Here is a 24,523-nt window from a genome sequence, read left to right on the forward strand (position 1 = left end):
TCTCTGTCAGTCTCTCTCTCTGTCAGTCTCTCTCTCTGTCAGTCTCTCTCTGTCAGTCTCCATCTCTCTCTCTCTCTCTGTCAATCTCTCTCTCTGTGTCAATCTCTCTCTCTCTCTGTCAGTCTCTCTCTCTCTCTGTCAGTCTCTCTCTCTCTCTGTCAGTCTCTCTCTCTGTCAGTCTCTCTCTCTGTCAGTCTCTCTCTCTCTGTCATTCTCTCTCTCTGTCAGTCTCTCTCTCTCTCTCAGTCCCCCTCTCTGTCAGTCCCCCTCTCTGTCAGTCCCCCTCTCTGTCAGTCCCCCTCTCTGTCAGTCCCCCTCTCTGTCAGTCCCCCTCTCTGTCAGTCCCCCTCTCTGTCAGTCCCCCTCTCTGTCAGTCCCCCTTTCTTTCAGTCCCCCTTTCTTTCAGTCCCCCTCTCTGTCAGTCCCCCTCTGTCAGTCTCTCTCTCTGTCAGTCTCTCTCTCTGTCAGTCTCTCTCTGTCAGTCTCTCTCTGTCAGTCTCTCTCTCTGTCAGTCTCTCTGTCTGTCAGTCTCTCTCTGTCAGTCTCCATCTCTCTCTCTCTGTCAGTCTCTCTCTCTCTCTGTCAGTCTCTCTCTCTGTCAGTCTCTCTCTCTGTCAGTCTCTCTCTCTGTCAGTCTCTGTCAGTCTCTCTCTCTGTCAGTCTCTCTCTCTGTCAGTCTCTCTCTCTGTCAGTCTCTCTCTGTCAGTCTCCATCTCTCTCTCTCTCTCTCTCTGTCAGTCTCTCTCTCTGTCAGTCTCTCTCTCTGTCAGTCTCTCTCTCTGTCAGTCTCTCTCTCTGTCAGTCTCTCTCTCTCTCTCTGTCAGTCCCCCTCTCTGTCAGTCCCCCTCTCTGTCAGTCCCCCTCTCTGTCAGTCTCTCTCTGTCAGTCTCTCTCTGTCAGTCTCTCTCTCTGTCAGTCTCTCTGTCTGTCAGTCTCTCTCTGTCAGTCTCCATCTCTCTCTCTCTGTCAGTCTCTCTCTCTCTCTGTCAGTCTCTCTCTCTGTCAGTCTCTCTCTCTCTCTGTCAGTCCCCCTCTCTGTCAGTCCCCCTCTCTGTCAGTCCCCCTCTGTGTCAGTCTCTCTCTGTGTCAGTCTCTCTCTGTGTCAGTCTCTCTCTGTGTCAGTCTCTCTCTGTCAGTCTCTCTGTCAGTCTCTCTCTGTCAGTCTCTCTCTGTCAGTCTCTCTGTCAGTCAGTCTCTCTCAGTCAGTCTCCATCTCTCTCTCTGTCAGTCTCTCTCTCTCTGTGTCAGTCTCTCTCTCTCTCTCTCTGTCAATCTCTCTCTCTGTGTCAATCTCTCTCTCTCTCTGTCAGTCTCTCTCTCTCTCTGTCAGTCTCTCTCTCTCTCTGTCAGTCTCTCTCTGTCAGTCTCTCTCTGTGTCAGTCTCTCTCTGTGTCAGTCTCTCTCTGTGTCAGTCTCTCTCTGTGTCAGTCTCTCTCTGTGTCAGTCTCTCTCTGTGTCAGTCTCTCTGTCAGTCTCTCTCTGTCAGTCTCTCTCTGTCAGTCTCTCTCTGTCAGTCTCCATCTCTCTCTCTGTCAGTCTCTCTCTCTCTCTCTCTGTCAGTCTCTCTCTCTCTCTCTCTGTCAATCTCTCTCTCTGTGTCAATCTCTCTCTCTCTCTGTCAGTCTCTCTCTCTCTCTGTCAGTCTCTCTCTCTCTCTGTCAGTCTCTCTCTCTGTCAGTCTCTCTCTGTGTCAGTCTCTCTCTCTCTCTGTCAGTCTCTCTCTCTGTCAATCTCTCTCTCTCTCTGTCAGTCTCTCTCTCTCTCTGTCAGTCTCTCTCTCTCTCTGTCAGTCTCTCTCTCTCTCTGTCAGTCTCTCTCTGTCAGTCTCTCTCTGTCAGTCTCTCTCTGTCAGTCTCTCTCTGTCAGTCTCTCTCTATCAGTCTCTCTCTGTCAGTCTCCATCTCTCTCTCTCTCTCTCTGTCAGTCTCTCTCTCTGTCAGTCTCTCTCTCTGTCAGTCTCTCTCTGTGTCAGTCTCTCTCTGTGTCAGTCTCTCTCTGTGTCAGTCTCTCTCATTGTCAGTCTCTCTCTGTGTCAGTCTCTCTCTGTGTCAGTCTCTCTCTGTGTCAGTCTCTGTGTCAGTCTCTGTGTCAGTCTCTCTGTCAGTCTCTCTCTGTCAGTCTCTCTCTGTCAGTCTCTCTGTCAGTCAGTCTCTCTCAGTCAGTCTCCATCTCTCTCTGTCAGTCTCTCTCTCTCTCTGTCAGTCTCTCTCTGTCAGTCTCTCAGTCAGTCTATCTCTGTCAGTCTCTCAGTCAGTCTATCTCTGTCAGTCTCTCTCTGTCAGTCTCTCTCTGTCAGTCTCCATCTCTCTCTGTCAGTCTCCATCTCTCTCTGTCAGTCTCTCTCTCTCTGTCAGTCTCCATCTCTCTCTGTCAGTCTCCATCTCTCCATCAGTCAGACTCTCTCTCTGTCAGTCTCTCTGTCAGTCTCTCTGTCAGTCTCTCTGTCAGTCTCTCTGTCAGTCTCTCTGTCAGTCTCTCTGTCAGTCTCTCTCTGTCAGTCTCTCTCTGTCAGTCTCTCTCTGTCAGTCTCTCTCTGTCAGTCTCCATCTCTCTCTGTCAGTCTCCATCTCTCTCTGTCAGTATCCATCTCTCTCTGTCAGTCTCCATCTCTCTCTGTCAGTCTCCATCTCTCTCTGTCAGTTTCTCTCTGTCAGTCTCTCTGTCAGTCAGTCTCTCTCAGTCAGTCTCCATCTCTCTCTCTGTCAGTCTCTCTCTCTCTGTGTCAGTCTCTCTCTCTCTCTCTCTCTCTGTCAATCTCTCTCTGTGTCAATCTCTCTCTGTGTCAATCTCTCTCTCTGTCAGTCTCTCTCTCTGTCAGTCTCTCTCTCTCTCTCTGTCAGTCTCTCTCTCTGTCAGTCTCTCTCTGTGTCAGTCTCTCTCTCTGTCAGTCTCTCTCTGTCAGTCTCTCTCTATCAGTCTCTCTCTATCAGTCTCTCTCTGTCAGTCTCTCTCTGTCAGTCTCCATCTCTCTCTGTCAGTCTCCATCTCTCTCTGTCAGTCTCCATCTCTCTCTGTCAGTCTCCATCTCTCTCTGTCAGTCTCCATCTCTCTCTGTCAGTCTCCATCTCTCTCTGTCAGTCTCTCTCTCTCTGTCAGTCTCCATCTCTCTCTGTCAGTCTCCATCTCTCCATCAGTCAGACTCTCTCTCTGTCAGTCTCTCTGTCAGTCTCTCTGTCAGTCTCTCTGTCAGTCTCTCTGTCAGTCTCTCTGTCAGTCTCTCTGTCAGTCTCCATCTCTCTCTGTCAGTCTCCATCTCTCTCTGTCAGTCTCCATCTCTCTCTGTCAGTCTCCATCTCTCTCTGTCAGTCTCCATCTCTCTCTGTCAGTCTCCATCTCTCTCTGTCAGTCTCCATCTCTCTCTGTCAGTCTCCATCTCTCTCTGTCAGTCTCTCTCTCTCTGTCAGTCTCCATCTCTCGCTGTCAGTCTCCATCTCTCCATCAGTCAGACTCTCTCTCTGTCAGTCTCTCTGTCAGTCTCTCTGTCAGTCTCTCTGTCAGTCTCTCTCTGTCAGTCTCCATCTCTCTCTCAGTCAGTCTCTCTGTCAGTCTCTCTCTCTCTCTCAGTCAGTCTCTCTGTCAGTCTCTCTCTCTCTGTCAGTCTCTCTGTCAGTCTCTCTGTCAGTCTCTCTCTGTCAGTCTCCATCTCTCTCTCAGTCAGTCTCTCTGTCAGTCTCTCTCTCTCTCTCAGTCAGTCTCTCTGTCAGTCTCTCTCTCTCTGTCAGTCTCTCTCTCTCTCAGTCTCTCTCTGAGTCTCTCTCTGTCAGTCTCTCTCTGTCAGTCTCTCTCTGTCAGTCTCTCTCTGTCAGTCTCTCTCTGTCAGTCTCTCTCTGTCAGTCTCTCTCTGTCAGTCTCGCTCTGTCAGTCTCTCTCTGTCAGTCTCTCTGTCAGTCTCTCTCTCTCTCAGTCTCTCTCTCTCTCTCTGTCTCTCTCTCTCTGTCAGTCTCTCTCTCTCTCTCTCAGTCTCTCTCTCTCTCTCTGTCAGTCTCTCTCTCTGTCAGTCTCCATCTCTCTCTCTGTCTCTCTCTGTCAGTCAGTCTCACTGTCAGTTCCTTCCTCTCTGTCCGTCTCTCTGTCCGTCTCTCTGTCCGTCTCTCTGTCCGTCTCTCTGTCCGTCTCTCTGTCCGTCTCTCTCTGTCCGTCTCTCTCTGTCAGTCTCTCTCTCTCTGTCAGTCTCTCTCTCAGTCTCTCTCTCTCTCTGTCAGTCTCTCTCTCTCTCTGTCATTCTCTCTCTCTGTCAGTCTCTCTCTCTCTCTCAGTCCCCCTCTCTGTCAGTCCCCCTCTCTGTCAGTCCCCCTCTCTGTCAGTCCCCCTCTCTGTCAGTCCCCCTCTCTGTCAGTCCCCCTCTCTGTCAGTCCCCCTCTCTGTCAGTCCCCCTCTCTGTCAGTCCCCCTCTCTGTCAGCCCCCCTCTCTGTCAGCCCCCCTCTCTGTCAGCCCCCCTCTCTGTCAGCCCCCCTCTCTGTCAGTCCCCCTCTCTGTCAGTCAGTCCCCCTGTCAGTCAGTCTCTCTGTCAGTCAGTCTCTCTGTCAGTCAGTCTCTCTGTCAGTCAGTCTCTCTCTCTGTCAGTCTCTCTCTCTGTCAGTCTCTCTCTCTGTCAGTCTCTCTCTCTCTCTGTCAGTCTCTCTCTCTCTCTGTCAGTCCCCCTCTCTGTCAGTCCCCCTCTCTGTCAGTCCCCCTCTCTGTCAGTCCCCCTCTCTGTCAGTCCCCCTCTCTGTCAGTCCCCCTCTCTGTCAGCCCCCCTCTCTGTCAGTCTCCATCTCTCTATCAGTCTCTCTGTCAGTCTCTCTCTCTGTCAGTCTTTCTCTCTGTCAGTCTCTGTCAGTCTCTCTCTCTGTCAGTCTCTCTCTGTCAGTCAGTCTCTCTGTCAGTCAGTCTCTCTGTCAGTCAGTCTCTCTGTCAGTCAGTCTCTCTGTCAGTCAGTCTCTCTGTCAGTCAGTCTCTCTGTCAGTCAGTCTCTGTCAGTCAGTCTCTCTGTCAGTCAGTCTCTCTGTCAGTCTCTCTCTCTGTCAGTCTCTCTCTGTCAGTCTCTCTCAGTCAGTCTCCATCTCTCTATCAGTCTCTCTGTCAGTCTCTCTCTCTGTCAGTCTCTCTCTCTCTGTCAGTCTCTGTCAGTCTCTCTCTCTGTCAGTCTCTCTCTCTCTGTCATTCTCTCTCTCTGTCAGTCTCTCTCTCTCTCTCAGTCCCCCTCTCTGTCAGTCCCCCTCTCTGTCAGTCCCCCTCTCTGTCAGTCCCCCTCTCTGTCAGTCCCCCTCTCTGTCAGTCCCCCTCTCTGTCAGTCCCCCTCTCTGTCAGTCCCCCTCTCTGTCAGTCCCCCTTTCTTTCAGTCCCCCTTTCTTTCAGTCCCCCTCTCTGTCAGTCCCCCTCTGTCAGTCTCTCTCTCTGTCAGTCTCTCTCTCTGTCAGTCTCTCTCTGTGTCAGTCTCTCTCTGTGTCAGTCTCTCTCTGTGTCAGTCTCTCTCTGTGTCAGTCTCTGTGTCAGTCTCTCTGTCAGTCTCTCTCTCTCTCAGTCTCTCTGTCAGTCTCTCTGTCAGTCTCCATCTCTCTCTCTGTCTCTCTCTGTCAGTCAGTCTCACTGTCAGTTCCTTCCTCTCTGTCCATCTCTCTTTCCGTCTCTCTGACCGTCTCTCTGTCCGTCTCTGTCCGTCTCTCTGTCCGTCTCTCTCTGTCAGTCTCTCTCTGTCAGTCTCTCTCTGTCAGTCTCTCTCTGTCAGTCTCCATCTCTCTCTCTGTCAGTCTCTCTCTCTCTCTCTCAGTCAGTCTCTCTGTCAGTCTCTCTCTCAGTCAGTCTCTGTCAGTCTCTCTCTGTCAGTCTCTCTCTCTCTCTCTGTCAGTCTCTCTCTCTCTGCCAGTCTCTCTCTCTCTCTGTCAGTCTCTCTCTGTCAGTCTCTCTCTCTCTCTGTCAGTCTCTCTCTCAGTCAGTCTGTCTCTCTCAGTCAGTCTCTCTCAGTCAGTCTCTATCTCTCGCTCTCTGTCAGTCTCTCTCTCTGTCAGTCTCTCTCTGTCAGTCTCTCTCAGTCTCTCTCTCAGTCTCTCTCTCTCTCAGTCAGTATATCTCTACCGTAGTCAGTCAGGCAGTCTCTGTCAGTCAGTCTCTCTCTCTCTCTCAGTCAGTCAGTATTCAGTCTCTGAGTCAGTCAGTCTCCCTGCTCTCTCTCCTCTCTCTCTCCACTCTCTCTCTACTCTGTCCACTCTATCTCCACTGTCTCTCTCTCCACTCTGTCTCTCTCTCCACTCTGTCTCTCTCTCCACTCTGTCTCTCCACTCCACTCTGTCTCTCCACTCTGTCTCTCCACTCTGTCTCTCCACTCTGTCTCTCCACTCTGTCTCTCCACTCTGTCTCTCCTCTCTGTCTCTCCACTCTCTCTACACTGTGTCTTCCTCTCCAATCTCTCTCTCGAACCTCTCCACTCTCTCTCCAAGCTCTCCTCTCTCTCTCCAGTCTGTCTCTCTCCACTCTCACTATCTCTGTCCACTCTCTCTCTCTCTCCAACCTCTCCAATCTCTCGACTGTCTCTCTCCACTGTCTGTCTCTCCACTATCTCTCTCTCCAGACTCCACTCTCTCCACTGTTTCTCTCTCCACTCTCCACTGTCTCTCCACTCTCTATATCCACTGTCACCCTCCACTCTCTCTCTCTCTCCACCCTATCTCCACTATCTCTCTCTTTAGTGTCTCTCTCCACTTTGTCTCTCCACTCTCACTCCACTCTCTCTCTCCACCGTCTCTCCTCTCATTCTCCCTCCGGACTCTCTCCCTCCGGACTCTCCCCCTCCTCTCTCTCTCTCTCCACTGTCTCTCTCTCTCTCTCTCTCTCTACTCTCTCTCCACTGTCTCTCTCTACTCTCTCCACTCTCTCTCTCTCTCCACTGTCTCTCCACTCTCTCTCTCTCCCTCCGGACTCTCTCCCTCCGGACTCTCCCTCCACTCTCTCCCTCCACTCTCTCTCTCTCTCCACTGTCTCTCTCTCTCTTTCTCTCTACTCTCTCTCTCCACTGCCTCTCTCCACTCTCTCTCCACTCTCTCTCCACTCTCTCTCCACTCTCTCTCCACTCTCTCTCAACTCTCTCTCCACTCGCTCCGCGCTCTCTCTCTCGCCACTGTCTCTCTCCACTGTCTCTCTCCACTGTCTCTCTCCACTGTCTCTCTCCACTGTCTCTCTCTACTCTCTCTCTCTCTCCTCTCCACTCTCATCTCCACTCTCTCTCCACTCTCTCTCCACTGTCTCTCTCCACTGTCTCTCTCTCCACTGTCTCTCTCTCCACTCTCTCTCTCTCCACTCTCTCTCTCTCCACTCTCTCTCTCTCCACTCTCTCTCTCCACTCTCTCTCTCCACTCTCTCTCTCCACTCTCTCTCTCTCCACTCTCTCTCCACTCTCTCCACTCTCTCTCTCCACTCTCTCTCCACTCTCTCTCTCCACTCTCTCTCTCCACTCTCTCTCTCCACTCTCTCTCTCCACTCTCTCTCTCCACTCTATCTCTCCACTCTCTCTCTCCACTCTCTCTCCACTGTCTCTCCACTGTCTCTCTCCACTCTCTCTCTCTCCACTCTCTCTACCTCAACTCTCTCCACTCTCTCTCTCTCCACTGTCTCTCCACTGTCTCTCCACTGTCTCTCCACTCTCTCTCCACTGTCTCTCCACTCTCTCTCCACTCTCTCTCCACTCTCTCTCCACTCTCTCTCCTCTCTCTCTCCACTCTCTCTCTCCACTCTCTCTCTCCACTCTCTCTCTCCACTCTCTCTCTCCACTGTCTCTCTCCACTGTCTCTCTCCACTGTCTCTCTCTCCACTCTCTCTCTCCACTCTCTCTCTCCACTGTCTCTCTCCACTGTCTCTCTCCACTGTCTCTCTCCACTCTCTCTCTCTCCACTCTCTCCACTGTCTCTCCACTCTCTCTCCACTGTCTCTCCACTGTCTCTCCACTCTCTCTCTCCACTCTCTCTCCACTCTCTCTCCACTCTCTCTCTCTCCACTGTCTCTCAACTCTCTCTCCACTGTCTCTCAACTCTCTCCACTCTCTCTCCACTCTCTCTCTCCACTCTCTCTCTCTCTCTCCACTCTCTCTCCACTGTCTCTCTCCACTCTCTCTCTCTCCACTGTCTCTCCACTCTCTCTCTCCACTCTCTCTCTCCACTCTCTCTCTCCACTCTCTCTCTCCACTCTCTCTCTCCACTCTCTCTCTCCACTCTCTCTCTCCACTCTCTCTCTCTCCACTCTCTCTCTCTCCACTCTCTCTCTCCACTCTCTCTCCACTGTCTCTCTCCACTCTCTCTCTCTCCACTCACTCTTTCTCCACTCTCTCTCCACTCTCTCTCTCTCCACTCTCTCTCCACTCTCTCTCTCCACTCTCTCTGTACTCTCTCTGTACTCTCTCTCTCAACTCTCTCTCTCCACTCTCTCTCAACTCTCTCCACTCTCTCTCTCCACTGTCTCTCCACTTTCTCTCCTCTCTCTCTCTCTCTCTCTCTCAACTCTCTCTCAACTCTCTCCACTCTCTCTCTCCACTGTCTCTCCACTCTCTCTCAACTCTCTCTCTCCACTCTCTCCGCTCTCTCTCCGCTCTCTCCACTCTCTCTCTCCACTCTCTCTCTCCACTCTCTCTCTCCACTCTCTCTCTCCACTCTCTCTCTCCACTCTCTCTCTCCACTCTCTCTCTCAACTCTCTCTCCACTCTCTCTCCACTCTCTCTCCACTCTCTCCGCTCTCTCTCTCTCGCCACTGTCTCTCTCCACTCTCTCTCTCTCTCTCCACCCTACTTTATAATAGTAGTATAGATATATATATATATATATATATAATATTCTCCTCCAACTGTTAATCCCTTTGCTTTGGAGACGCGCTCAATGAAACAAGCAGGACCCCATCATTTGTAACGGAGTCCTTTAATAAAGCACAAACTGGCAATCCCTTTCAAATCTGTTTGAAAAAGCCCTATGCATTTCAGTGCACCTTCACCTTGGTCACGGGCTGGCAAAGCAGGTTTTCGGCAGATTCACGAGAGCGTCAAGTCTCCATCTTTAAATGGCCATTACCTGCCCCCTGGTGGGCGGGCTCCAGTGCTTTCAGTAGCAAGGCATGCTGGAACTTGAAGTATTCCCTCCTGTTATTTTTTCCTCCATTATTTATATATATTTTATGCTACTAATGTGATCTAAATTTCTTTATGTACAAATGCTTATCCTTTCCTCACAAGTTTTATGTAAAGTAATGCAACATCCCTTGAGATCATGTCCACATCATACAAAAAAAGAATAAGTAGATTGATCACCCTTCAAATTTGGATACAATGTTGCAGTACAATAGTGTTCAGGTAGTGGAATTTTGTTGTTATTTTTATTATCTTATGTCGCTCTGCTACCAATTTAGAATAGGTAAGATTGAGCGAAGTGGGTTGAAACCTAGACTTTTATGGGTCTGGATTATCTATTTTAAACTTGTATTGGAAATGTATCAGTAGGAAAACGTTTTTTTTAATAACTGAAGTATAGCATTAAATACACATGAACTATTATTCTGTATTTCCCAGGACTCTGCGCTGTACTACCTACCTGACCCCTTGGTCTATTTGTATTACTTGTATTATCGACTCACTTGATTGTATACGTTCCCTCTCTGTATATCTTATTTTATATTATTGACGTACCTATCTGACTTTGCACCCTGTACCTACACCACCTCAAATATTACCTACTGTTGTATTGCTGATTCTCCTGCGTGACTATGCACCCTGTACTCTCCTACCTCAACTATGCCTACCTCTATGCTATTTACAAAAGTAGTTTACGCGCGCTTAAACAAGTATATGCTCCCTCTTTTTGTACTTTCATATTATTGGCGTACCTGTTTGACTATGCACCTTGTACCTACACTACCTCAACTATGACCTACCTCTTGTATTTTGACCTACCTATGTAACTATGCATATCGTACCTAACTACCTCAACTATTACCTACTATTATGCTATCACCCCATGTCTTTGTAAAGCGCTCTGATATCTGCAAAGATCTTGTTCGCGCTATATAAAACTTTGAAAATAAATAAATACCGGAGTAGTTTACTATGGATACCCATTTATCAATCCATTTCATTGTTTGTTTTCAGATCCTGTCTGCAATGTCTCCATTGAGCGCCTTCCCTCAGAGAATGGCGTTCTTCTCTATTGCAACTCCACCGGCAGTGGTGATGCTATTGCTTGGACCAAAGATGGATCTAGTTTGCCAGAATCCCATCTGCTAACTGACAGTCACACACTGAGCATACCCCGAGGTGTGGCCTGTGGCTGTTACCAATGCAGCGTATTGTGTGGCGTGTTGGGACAGCGGAACGCCACCATCAATCTGGCCTCTCCCGGTGAGGTGCAACTGGTCAATGTTTCTGATGATGATATTAATGTCATGTGATCTTTCAGCCTGTTATTTTAGAATGTATTCTTAGCTTTAATTCTTTGTGGTCTAGGCTTGGTGCTGCATAGGCGACAGCTCTGTGATGACCGATATTAACAAAGCCTAGGTATCCACGTGCAATATGCTGGTGCTGGAGATGTATAACCAGAAACAATGGTTCCTGTGGAAAAAATGGTAAACAATACACAATATTAGGAAGCACAATGGCTATAAATAGGGGTAGGGAGGATCTCAAAAGAGAAGTGAGACCATATACAACATAATTACTGGGAAGTATAGAATGTTTATATACATACATCTTCACTGTTGTATTCAAAATAGGTGCACAGTGTCCCCAAGTGAACATGGAACTTATAAAGCAGTGTGTGACATTTTGTGGCATAGAAAAAAAAACCTTGCCTGCGTCGGATGACCCCCGGCTGTCCAACGCCACGGTGGGCCTGTGGGGAGGACGGCCAGGGGCCATCAGAACCTCGCACGCGTCAAATTTCTCAGCACCGCAGGGGAATTCCGGCCGCAAAAAAGCGGTTAATATTGTGTATTGTTTAAATTCTTTCCACAGGAGCCATTGTTTTTGGTTATAGATTATGTACCCTGTTTCCTTGTGAGTAGGGTGTCCCTTGTTTACCTTAGATCGGGTGCTGTAGAGGGGCACGATAGGCTAGCTTTGTCCCACCAAGGGAGGGGGCTCCACAGTAAGATTGACTTCAAATCTCACAGGATGACCCAGAATACAGCAGTGTAACTAGTGGGGATTTCTAATTCCCATTGGAATCTAAAGACAAAGCACTTACACAGGATAAGGTGCTGTGCTGTCCTCAAGAACACATGAGGAAATGTGATCATAAGTAAATTCGATTTCAGTCCGCAAATCAGGTGACCTAATCAATAAAACAAGCCTTCTAGAGACCAGTATAAAACAGAAACCATGAAGGGTTAATAAAAGATTTAAGTTGATTCAGAAAGGCAAAATCTAGTTAGTTTTAAATCGGGTAAAATGCCTAACAAATCATGAACAGGGAATTTGCATAATGCTCAGTAAAATTGCAGAAATCAGTGGGTAGCACTAGTTAAGAGCTGGCATTAAGCCAATAAATGCAGCATGGGACTTGAGGTCTCTCTCTCATGGAGGATCTGCAAGGACCAGAGGTTGCAATAAATCGGCGTGAGCCTGCTCTCTAAGAATCAGGAAAGCAGCACTCTAAAATGAGGCCTCTTATATAGGAAAATACACAGTGAAAACCTGACAGTCTGCTTGAGGGGAGCAAAATGTTACCTGTGCTCAGCAAAATAACACAGAATTGAATGCAACGTTTCCTAGCACCACCCTAACATCATTCACTAAATGAATGATAATTAGTCCCTTTTTGTCCTAACCTTGTCGGATGTGACAGTAAGAATCTAGTTACAAATTAGACCATGACACACTTATGAAATGAATAGGCCCACAGAGGCCAGGCAGGAAGAACGGAGGAAAGACCAGCATTTGAGAGGGAAAAGATACTCTTCACTCAGAAAGAACAGCATTTCCATCCTTAGAGGGCACACAGGGTTACCAAGCTTTTGCTGCCTGTGAAGTCTGTGAGAAATGAAAACCTGTTCAAGGTTTAGGATTCAAGATAGTCAGGGCCTACTTTGTCCGAGCTAGGAAAGCACAGTTCTGTAAAGTGCTGCAAACCTGTTTTCGTTGCAAGTCATTCATGCCATTAACCCCTCCCCTGCTGATGACGGAACCGCTCCGTCATCAGCTGCGGTGGCGCTGTGCTGATGACGGAGCGGTTCCGTCATGGCCCGCCGACGCTCCTGCGCGGCGCGAATGCCACGCCTGCGCTGAGCGTTCTATTGAGCGGGCGGGCCATGACGGAACCGCTCCGTCATAAGCACAGCGCAACCGACACTGGTGACGGAGCGGTTCTGTCACCAGCATGCGCCCGCCGCATTTCTGCCCCGCCCCCTTAGCACTGCGGCGGAATAGCCGCCGCAGTGAAGGGGTTAAACAGTCAATATTTATTAGTCATGCATCTGCTCTAACAATAGTCTAGCATTTTACCTGCCTGCTCCTGCTTCTCATGGGGATCTGCACACCTGAAGGAGGTGGGACAGTGTGGTGGTTCCAGCCACCATCTCCCCTGGCAGCTGAGGGTGTGGACAAAACCACGGCTCACATTACCTCTACATTCATTCACACATTTTTACACTATGGGCCAGATGTAGGTAACTTCCATTTAGTGAGTTCTTAATAGCGATTATTACCGAATCGCTATTAAGGACTCGCTAAATAGAATGTTGGTAGGAACTGCTAACATATTAACGATTCCTTAACCTTCCTTAATCGGTAATCGGTAATTCCGATTCGTTATTAAGGAATACCTAGCCATTCATTCCTATGGGCTAGGAGGAAGAGATTCACTATTAACGATTCGGTATTGGGGGGAGGATATTCCAAAGGACACCCTGTTGCACCCCTGAAATGTGCACGTGTGCCACATTAAAAAAAGCAAAAAAGTGCTTTTTGTAAGGAAATCGCTAATTACCACCAAATTGAAGTTGGTGCTAAATAGCGATTCCTTAAGGCTGAAGTGCACCGTTTTTAGTGCTACGTACATTGCATTTAAGGAATCAGTATTTCGATTCCTTAAATGCAAGAGCAAAATAAGGAATCGCTATTTAGCGATTCCTTATTTTGCATGTAGGTTTAAAGTCCCCTACATCGCACATGGATGAATACCTGTCGGTAATGCTGAAATGGAACTTATTTCGGAGTTACCGACCGGTGTTTAGCCACCTACATCTGGCCCTATGTCTGTTTAAACTATCAAACACACTGCACACTCCACTGCAGGCCATGCCACTCTGCGCTATAACTATAACTTGCGCTTTCTTCGTGCACTGCTTATACCCTTTCATATTATATCAACGATATCATCTAAAATGATATTATTTGCTGATTGTATATCTTTGATGATCTATAGATCGAAATAAAGATTGAAATGGTAATGGATATTATTTACAACAACGCTTATGACCTTGCAAATCAACTTATTTGTAAGAGCACTGTGCATGGTAGAGAGGTGAGTTATAGTTAATTTAGTTTGGCTAAAGCGTTTAATACACTGTGTATGGAAGTGCACAAGTTATATTCATTTTTAACGTTTTGCCAAAAATATAAATGAAAAAATATAAGTATAAATTTAGAATTTCATATTTTTGTGTAGATTAAGTTTGTTTTGTATAAAAAGAATACACTAAATTATACTGATGTAAAAGTGATTCTTACATTTTATGTTCACGGTATAACTATAACCGGCTCACAGGGATATCCTATGCACTGACCAGGAGCTCTTGTAGAGCCGCTGTCGGCACTGTGCCGGGTCTATTTGAGAACATGACTTTGAGTAGGGACAGGGAGGGAAGAGGCAGTGGGGGTCTGTGGCAGGAGGCAGGTATTCAATTTATTATATAACTGGATCATATTGAATGGCAGTATGCAAGATTAGCAGGATGTCAAGCAGTTGTGTATAGGCAGGGCTAGTTAGGGCAAGGCTGCATAAAGAGCATTACACATGCACTAAGCATGTACATTTTTGTGGTTGACGGGTTCCAGCACGGTTTCCTGGTGTGGCAATCCATCACATCTAACCGATAGGTCTTTTAAATCGTTCAGCATGGCTATGCCCTACCCTCTCTTCCTACTCCGCCAAAATATTCCCCCCACATCACAACCCCTGTCCATTCTTTTACAAGAGGTACAAGTTTTACTTTCTGAAGGAGCCACTAAGAAATTCTGGACTCGGAAATAGGCAGGAATTGCTACTCTGCTAGTTCCTCATGCTGAGGCGGATGGGGGCCTTTTTGCCCATCTTAGACCTTTATCCTCCAGATGCCTTTCTGTAGAAGGCCAAATTCTGACTTTTCACGCTGACCCAGATTCTGTCTGCTCTGGACCCAAGCGACTGGGCGGTGTCCTTGGACCAGCAGTACACATATTCTCATGTACCCAGCCAGCAGTCCCACAAACATTACCTGTGGTTCACACCAGGATAGGAACAATTTTAGTTTGCCAACTCCCCTTCGGCCATAACGGTGCTTGCCAGGTGCTCACGAAAGTGTTGCTGCTTGTCGCTGCCCATCTTTGGCTGGCTATTGGAGGTGGTCTCTCCACAGTCTGCCGTAGATGACCTCACATGACAGGGAGCCTTCTGACATTGTTAGGGTTCACGCTCAACAAGCCAAAGTCTACCTTCACAGGTACATTCCTCCATTGGAATGACCCTGGATATGGAACTGTTCAGGGCCTTCATTCCATTGCACTGAGTCCAGGACATTTGGAATATTATCCTAATGTCAGGTGGCCTGGATCTCATTAAGAACATCTCTGAGGCTTCTTATCCTCTTACACGCACATGCATCAAAGGATTTTGCGATCGCAAACGGTGCGAATCGCAGAAATCGGCCGTTTGCGATCGCAAAATCTGCTTTTGGAATGCATGAAGGGTGAAGGCCCTTGCAATTTGAGAATTCGCAAATATTTGCTAAGGACATGTGTGTGCACAACATATGTGCACATATTGATTTCAGGGGTGCAACAGGGTGTCCTCACCCCTGGACCCTTGAAATCGCATTCTCAATTTGCGATTCGCTAATTGCTAATAGCAAATTGAGAATGTCTTCCCATTTATTCCTATGGGCCGCTAAGGCCAAACGAATGAATGGGGATTTATTCCTTAATTGCGACTCGCAATTTGCGAGCCGCAATTAAGGAATATTAAATCACAATTTATTTAGCGATTTCTTGATGCATTACATTTTGCAATTCCTTCATTGCGATTCCTTATTTTTCGCAATTAAGGAATCGCAAAAAGCAATATTGATGCATGTACCTGTTTGTCTCTTTCTTGTACACTATGCCAGGTGGAATATGCGAGCTCTGCAATGGAACTTGAAATTTCAAACACCAAGGAAACCTATTGCATGGCAATCGATTACACACGGTATGCAGTAGTGGCTGCTCAACGCCAATTTGACCAGAGGCAGACCCCTCTCCCTTCCATGTCCAGAGCTGACCGTGGTGGTGGATGCTTCTCTGCTGGGTTAGAGTGCTCATCTAACGGAAGAAGAAATCAGAGGACTCTGGTCTCAGGCAGAAGCCCGCCTCCAGATCGATGTGTTGGATATCTAGGCAAAGAAGGCTTTCCTGCTGTCCCTCAAACAGAGGCTAGTGAAGTTTTACATGGATAATACCAATCACTCCTATGTGGAGCTGCAACAGACGTCCTGGTTTTGTGTAAGAATGCTCTGCATCTCTGGAGTTGGCTGGAGAGGCGACATTTTCCTGATCATGAACCACCTGCGGGATCCTCGAATGCCAGGGCAGACCAGCTTCACGTACAGTGGGTCACGAATAGCGCCTATCTTCCAAGGTGGTGCAGGGAATCTTTTGACCGGGAGTAGAATCCTGCATAGATCATTTCGTCTCCAATCAATGCGCAGTGTCAAATGTTTGTGTATTGGTGTTTCAGCAAAGAGACTTGCTAGGAGCTGCATTTCCACTGGAATGAAGCACAGAGCTCCTGTATGCTTTTCTGCCTCTCCAGACCCAGGTTATGGAAAAGATCAAGAACAAGTGTGCCCAAGTCATCCTAGTGGCTTCAATTGGGCCAGGAGAGTGTGGTATTGCCCTTACCATGTGATACCGCCAGCATTTTTGTGAACATCGGAGGAACCTCTGCGCATGAGCATCTGTGCTCTGTTCAGCGTACAACTTGAGAAGGATGCTTTGTTGCATCAGCAGGGCAGGGTCCCTCATCCAAACCTGCATAATCTATCTATGCATGCATGAAAATATATCGGCAGCAGATTACTGCATTTGCTGTGGTGTGCATCATCCTTTACCACCAGACGCCCTTCCACGAAATCAATTCACGGCGGGCGTTGGTACACATTTGTAGCCTGGTGTGATGTCCACAAAAGACTCTTTACAGCCACTTTGTGTAGTGTTTACTGACTTTCTGACATACAAGGGTCAGTGAACCGAATTGTGTTTTTTCAGGAACATGAAACTTGTCCTTGGATTCCTACAAACCAGCTCTGCTACAGTCCTTTGAGTTCCTGGCAGAGTAAAATTAGTTGCTCCTTTAAAATAAAATGTGAGTATAATGGTCCTCACACGGTGAACTGCAACATCCATAACACGTTCCACATGTGAATTAGCACAGTTGGGATGAAGCAACAGACCTGTGAAATCTAAAACATTCAAGATCCACAACCTGCAGGTAGATCTGAAGGCAGGAGGGACTGTTAAACCCCCGAACACACCAAGAGGCTTTGACACGAGTGAGCTGGAGGGCGACCACAACGCAGGCTTTGGACACTCTATCAAACCAGATCCAATGAATGTCTTGGCTATTGCTAATGAGGGAGGAAAACCAAAGGGGATGGTGGATGGGGTGTTGAACATTGCAAGCACTCGCCCCCAGTCACAGATCTGGGTTTAATCCATCGTTATTTTGCTCACCAAGCCACCCCAGTTCAGACATGGCCATATGCAAATCAGTCTTGACCCTGTGTCTCATGAGAACAATCCAGCTCGAACTGCCAAGCCAGGTCTTCCCTGGACCATGTCTTCCCTGGACCGGAAACAAGCATCCTGGGACCGGTTTCGGGTTCAAAACCCTCATCAGCCAGGATTGCTTGATTCCAGCGGCCAAGTGGGCAAGGGACCCACGTCTGTGCATTGCTATTGAGGCGCACATAGTGAGAGCTGGTTTGTGTTAATTTACTACAGACATTTGAAACCCTTCTTCTTCTTCTTGCAGACCCTTCGTCATTGATCTACTGCCCTCTCATGATTGAGATCCTCGTCGTGGAAGGCGTCTACGCTGCTGCCTTTGGGCTGAAGTGCATCCTCAGTAAGTTTTGTTTGTTTGAATGTACTCCAAGATGTGACTGGGACAGAGGGTCCTGTTTGTGAAAGTGAAAGGGAACTGGAAAGCTTATATTCAGAGTCTAGATCTCAAAGCGTGATCCACTAGTGGTGGACCTTTCCTCTTGAGTAAGTGTAACAATGGGATGGGGAAAGGGGTCAAGGGGAGGAAAGGAGAGGGGTGAGAACCCAAAGACTTTGGGAACTCCCATGAAGTCTATACATAGGTAGACCATGGATAATCTGTTATAATGGGTTGGGATAAAGATTTAATGCAAAGAAGGAAAAGCATTAATACACCAATTCTGAAAATATATCTATTAAGACTGCTAAATGGAAAGACACCAGAGGAATATAGGAAGACAGAGGTCCATTATCTTGCTCGAGTCATATGTATAGCTCACAGGGATGCACATAAAATACAGTCATACTGGAATTCCCATGAAGTTTCCATCCATGAAATATTCATCAATGCTCCAGGGTGGGTAAGGGAAAGGGTCACACGCAATGTTTTATATACAAAAACGCCATCACAAAAATATTATTCTATACAGGGAAACATGAAAAGCATAGTTGAGTTACACGGTTCTGCCTGTCATCGAACGGGTGGCTTTTCAACCGCAGGATATGTGCCTGGAGCGCGTCTAGGGCTTCCAGTGTAGTCATAGATGTGTGATTTTCCTTTGCCAATCAGGCCAGATAGTTGTCTAGATAACCTCTAGGATACATGGGAAGGAAAGTGGCGCACAAGACCTAGGAGCAAGGTGTGCACAGTTAATAAAGGGATACAGAGGTGGGAGGACAAATAGTGAGAAGAAATTCCAAGCTGACACTTGTGCAACGAGATATGTATACACCAAAGATGATTAAACCAGAGACCAGTCAATGCCCAACAATATATCAATCATCAGCCGTATAAAGCGCGCAGCTACTCAGTGAGCGCCCAGTCAGTCCATGCAACGATGAGACATCTTAAAGGCTGTAAACCACCATCTCCATGGTTAAACGCGCTCTTCTCCATTGATATTAATTAACCGTAGATGCCCAGAGAGCGTTTTTTTGCTCGACCTAATTGCCTGCACGCGCAGTTAAAATCCAAAGCTGCAAGGTACCGCCTAGCCGACAAGAACACCTGGTTAAAATGTACGGGTGGAAACCTGCCAAGAACAAAGACCTGGGAACCCGAAGTTTCAACTCCCAAGTTTACTTTAAAACTGTTGAAGATAAAAAAACAAAAAACACAGAAAATAAACATTCTAAGAGATCAGACTTGAATTCCAGAAGAGAACAAGGTCGATCTGAAAATCACTACTCTAAGGCGCAAGCTTTGTCAGACGAGGAGTCTGTGCTGGAGGAATATTTAACCGCTTCGCCTCAGCGGACATTCCGCCGGGGTGCAGCTGAATCTGACGCGTGCGCAGATCGTATAGCCCTCGGCCGGCCGACGCACACGCCTACTGGGACGTCGGACAGCCGGGGGCTGTCTGACGCATCAAAAAGGTTAAGTAAAGCTCCTAATACATTACGGCCCGCATTAGACCAAAGGCCCCTCAACAATCAGTCAGGATGACAATGTTCAAGATGATTCCCAGGTGCCATTTGAATGTTACAAGAAGAGGACTACCTAATTATTAAGGACTTAAATGATTTCCAGGTTGCAGTGCCTCCAACACACTGAAAGTACCTGATGTTTGTGCTCGGTGGCAAAAAACATCGGTTCAAAGTACCTCAATCGACTTCACCAAGAGGTTTATAAAGTGCCTGGCAGTGGTAGCAGCACATCTGAGGAGACACTGGGTTCATTTAAATCCTTATCTAGATAATTGGTTAGTGTGGAGGATTTTGTCTCAGCAATACCCAGACAGAGTAAACAGGGTTTTTTAACCACCATCCATTTCAATAAATCATTATAAAACATTTCCTGGTACCAGGAAGACATTAGCCGCACTAACGCTTCAAAGGATTCCGGCATTTCAGAAAAATATTCTGCTTTACAAGATGTCTCAGTCTCAGACAAGGAACACAATGACAAGATTGTGCATAATCGTGTTGTCTTCATCTTGTTCTACATGTGTGTTTGAACATGAGACCAGTTCAATAACTGGTTAATCATACCTGGTCACAGTCATACTGGAGTGGAAGAATCTAGTGCTTGTGCATGTGGAACACCTAAAGTTTGAGAATGTAAATCTTTGCAAATCAAGTCCAAATGGTGGCCCTTGTGATGGGTGCATTCCACATTGGGTATGGTGGGGGGCATATTGTAAACTTATTAGAATAGTGCAACCGACCTAGAGAGAAGGATTGCATTACAACAGTTTGACAGAGCTGAACAACTTGCATCTAGCTCTGTGGATGAACTGTGGTGGAAGAGCTCACTGAAATCTCCAGTCACACTCAAATTGTCGCAGGTCATTTGGATTTGTAATGTATTGGGTATGTATTGGGTAACCTATACCTAACAGCATATTAACTTCCAGGATAGCACAATGTAGTGGCAGAACCTAAGCAGAAATATCTGGGTGCCATGCAAATAAACTGCTGGAGACATTTCCACACAGTGGGGAACAATTTCCCTAGATTTAGCCACAACAAGAGAAAAAGCGAAATACCTATTTTTAGTGGACACCTATCCGCATTGGCATTAAAAGAGATATTAATTGTTCGTGTGTTGGCGGGGAGCTTCGCATACCGTTTTCCGCCCGTCCCATTCCAGGTTCTAGTGGCAACAAATTCATGAGATCTCTGAAGCCACGCTTGTTGCGGTTGCACCAGCGCGAAGGCCATGGAATCCCCTCTGATGGAATTGACTGTAGCACAATATTAGACACAAACAGATTCCCTAGTTGTTAACCATGCATGGAGGGCACCCCAGAGCAGGAATGTGGCTCCTCAGGTCCTGTCATTTGGTCAGTTGAACTTGCCTCAGAAGTAAATATGGGCATGTTACGGAAAGCTTGAGATGCACTGCACGACAATGCGATGTGGCAAAATGGAATGACGTCAGAAATATCTACTGGGTTTAAGTTAGTTCACAATACCTACTCTATCTTGTAGGCTGCAAATTGATCTGTATATCAGTATGGGTACAGAGTTTTTTTAATTTAATTTTTCATTCTTTTCATACGTCAGAGATAAAAAGCATATGAAGGCATTTGAATGTAAAGAGCAAAATCATCATGCAGGAAAATGGAAGAGTGAGAATTCTCAAATGTACAGTGTTAACATAATGACATGTTGGCAAGACAGTAAAGGGCAAGTAGCTAGTGAGTAGGGCCAAGCATTATTCATATGTCAGTCATGCTCAACCGAGCAGGTCAAGACGCCCACGGGCATACGTTGCGCTTTACAAATTGCAATAATAAGTAAATAAATAAAAGTGCCGGCTGAGAGGCTCTATGATGGTGGGGCCATCTATGGTATAGCCACGTTAGAAGGTCTCGACTGAAGCTCCGCCCTCAGTGGATCCCAGCGATCGTGCGGGTGGGACTGGAGCAGTTGCAATGCAGCGTAGTGTTCTGCCTGTTCATGGGATAGCCGCATCTGTCAGTCAGTCCATAGCCGTTGGTGGTCGGCATTGCATCCAACAGAGGGCCAGACATTTCCTGGCTAGGCGTTCAAGAACTCTTTTCAGCCTTCTAGTCGGTCGTGGAAGGTTTTTTGTGTATCTCAGTAATGCGAGTGTGGAAGTGCTTTCTATAATGGCTTTGACTATCTCTTCAATGAGGTGGAATACTTTCTTCCAGTAGGTCCTGAGAGGTGGACACCCCAAGGCAAATGGATGAAACCAGTAGGGTCACATGGGCAGTTAGTACACTGCTCGTTTATTCCTGGGTCTATTTTCCTGTCCTGTCTCAGAACTGGCAGAAAATACACTTGTTAGCATAAATATTTGCTTTCTGCTGATCAGAGTTCATTTAAAGCAAAAAAGAGAACAAAAGGAGGAAAAGCGAGTTCTTGTTTTCATTGTTTAAACTGCAGTCGAAATTCTGCTTTCCAACTTAACTGCTAGCCCTCACAGCAGACACTATGAAGTTGCAACTAACTTATTACTGTTGAGCAACTAGATCATTTCTTTTTTACAGGAGACAAGAGATTTTCCAAGTGCCTGTAATGAGGAAGGTAGCGATTGGCTTTTATGCAGGGGTTGCAGGCTTCTGTGTATAACAGCATAGCTGCAATCTGCTAACATTTTGTTACAGGTAAGTAAATTGTTTTCTACCAACTTGTGATCCTGTTGAAGTTGTTGATTTACAAATTAGTGAGTTTTTTCTGTACTTTATGATGTGCAGGTATTAATTAATCTGCAGCAGTGTTCCGTGAACTGAGTGTGCATGGCGACATTGTGAATAAGGTCCCAACTTTCTTTTCCAGCTCTATGGCAGATCTTGGGGAAGGATAAGGCAGTATCTGGGGATCCCATGGAGTTGCAGCGAAACACAATCAATTCCGAGACCACCTCGAGGACGCAGGGAGCGACTTACAGCGCCGCTGGTGAGTTTGCAGCAGGACCTCTGGTCCTGCCTGTACTTTGACCTTCTCTGCGTGAATAATGAATAAAGATACTTCCGTAGACCAGGCAGGCAGAGGTGTTACGGTTTTCTGTATCCTACCAATAATCGCAGCGGTTTCATCCCTCCAAACACACATTGTATCATATTTTGAGGGGTTTTCTGTCCTCCTCTGTAGTATTATTTGATTTGGCATTACTTTTCTCTTTAGACTTTTCAGCTGCCATGTTCCCAAAAGGAGGGTCAGAGGAGGAACGTTGCACCAATGGAGGAAATCAGAAACAAACATTTGAATGGGGCACGTGAGCTCTATTTAGACCCCACTCTCCAGTGCAAACTGCTGGGGACAGAAGGGCCTCTAAGCACACCTCAGTCACCCGCGATTGCTTGCAAACCCAGTTATAGTCAGGAGGTTTCCACCAGCTTGGCTTTCTGTTGTACGTGCTACACCTATTCTGTCTGTGAGTTAAGCTTGTATTGCTGTTGTTCAGGCTGTAAGTTTTGTGTGTAAGGAAAGTTCACACCACCCTTGCTACCTCTCCTGTACCTGGTCTCTGTTTAAGGCAGGGTTTATGCTGCAGTTGGCAAGCAACTCCCTGTTCTTTGTGTGTTAGGGAATCTTGCAGTGCTCCTGTCTGTGTTTTATTTTTTAATATCTTTATTGCGTTTTATCTTTTCTGATACATACAACACAAGCATTGGTACAAATAACACTTATTGCAAAAGTAACGTTGCTTTGTTACCGTGAACATAAAGCCGGGTATTTCCATCACAGTCATAGCGAGTTCTGCATCTTCGGCACAGGATTTGGTGTACATGTGTAAACTAACATTGGCATCGACTGCCTACGTACACTGTCATGTCTAATTGTAGAGCAAGATGTGTCCTCCATGTGCGCATCTCCCCAGCAGTGATCGTCAACGTGCAGATACATCGATTTTCGTAGAGATTCTCGGCACATGCTCAGCTTATCTTTAAAATTCAACTCGCAATGTTCCATGGGCAAAATATGTGTCCACCATTACGAGTTGCTAGATATCTTCATTTTTAACATTTGAAGCACATTGTTCAAAAAAAGGAAAATCGCCACTTGGAGACACATGGTGAGGAGTTTTTACCGAAGATCACTACTTCTGTCTTGTCCGTGTTGAGCTTGAGACAGTTGGCTTTCATCCGTTTATCGACTTTGGTCATGTGGGAGGTGAAAGTGTTTACTGTGTTTCTAACAGTGTCTGAGAGGGAGCGTATGAGTAGCTTGTTGTCTGCATAGGAGAGGATGTTGATGTGTGCACAGATGACACTGGCCAGAGGGATCATGTATCCTTTGGAAGAGGGTGGGGCTGAGCGACGAGCCCTGAGACAGTCTACAGATACATTTGCAGCCTTCCGAGGAGTAGGATGACAGGATAACGGCTTGTGTTTAATCCTTTAAGAATAAGCAAATCCTGCAGATAGCAAATCCTTGGATGGGGATGGGATGTGACACCATGCCAAACGCTGCTCTCTTCTAGATTCTGGTACTAAAGGGGGTGGTGATGGATGGAGCATCTGAACCAATGAAACACTCTCACCCAGTCAAAAGATCTGGGTTTAGTCCATCACCGTTCTTTAGCCCACTCTGCCACCCCAGTTCAGACATGGCTATATGCAAATCAGTCTGACCCTGTGCCTCATGGGAACAGTCCAGCCCGAACTGTCAAGCCATGTCTTCCCTGGACCGGAAACAAGCTTCCTAGGACCGGTTTCTGGCATTCCAGCCGTCTTCGGCCCGGCTTGCTTGAATCCAGTGGCAAAGTGAGCAAGGGACTCACGTCTGAGCATACCCTGCCACAACGGTGATGGATTGAACCCAGATCTTTAGACTTTTGTTGTATTTTTCTACTACCATGGGCAGGCCACACATTTTAAACTTTTAAGTTCTTTAGTCTGTACCATTCCGTTTCCATTGTGGTCTTCCCAGCGCCATTTTCTATGCAACTTTCAGTTTCCCACTTTTCCCTGGCTTCTGCGCTTCCTTGTTGTTTTTTCCTTCCGATGTCCTACCCTTTAATCGTTGCCTGTTATGGATTATGTGGAAGGCTTCCCTTCCACCTGCTGCAAACCTTTCTTGTGATGCCAATTCTCCTGGTCATGCTGCCTCTGTCTACTCTCAATGCTCATGAACATCATCGCAGTGCTTCTCGGCGCTGCTCCTCGTCTGCACAATGCTCCTCGTGGGTCTTTTCCACGCCGCTGCTCTTTATTTCTCCACATGCTCCTGGTCTTGCTTGTGCTTGTTGTGCCAGTGTGTGAGGCTCTTCGAATGTGCAGCTGTCTTCTCCTAGTGCCTATGCTCCCCTCTGCTCTCAGTCCCCAGACTGCTTTCCTGTTCCTTCTCCTTGTGCTGTGGGTCCTCCAGTGATGTCCATTGGCCGGTTACCATGGTTGCAATCCTCATGAGGTATAGCACGGTGCCAATATTTGTACCAGATCTGATGATACATGCTCCACTCTAAGTGGACGTACCAGGCTTCCTCTTGTGGGATTAGTTTGCTGGTGCATCAAGTAAGATCATATTTAACTGCATTCCTAAGTAGAGGTGGTAAGTCCATGGTGAGGGATACTGTGTTTTTCTCAGTGTCATGTACGTACACCAGTGCCTTACCGCCTGTTACTGCGCAATATAGTGCCATTCTCAATAAACAAGTCAAC

General features: G+C 47.1%; 1 protein-coding gene across 1 annotated transcript in view; it reads left to right on the forward strand.

Moving 5' to 3' along the window:
- The window catches only part of LOC147666700 (uncharacterized), a 173,230-nt gene that overhangs the window by 97,593 nt on the left and 51,114 nt on the right, over positions 1-24,523 (forward strand). Inside the window, exons 3-5 of the mRNA XM_086948956.1 lie at positions 10,098-10,346; positions 17,215-17,307; positions 21,696-21,815. Coding sequence (XP_086805082.1) covers positions 10,098-10,346; positions 17,215-17,307; positions 21,696-21,815 — 462 coding nt within the window. The remainder of the gene's footprint in view (positions 1-10,097; positions 10,347-17,214; positions 17,308-21,695; positions 21,816-24,523) is intronic.

This window comes from Lissotriton vulgaris, unplaced genomic scaffold (genome assembly GCF_964263255.1).
Source record: "Lissotriton vulgaris unplaced genomic scaffold, aLisVul1.2 SCAFFOLD_784, whole genome shotgun sequence".
NCBI classification, from domain to species: domain Eukaryota; kingdom Metazoa; phylum Chordata; class Amphibia; order Caudata; family Salamandridae; genus Lissotriton; species Lissotriton vulgaris.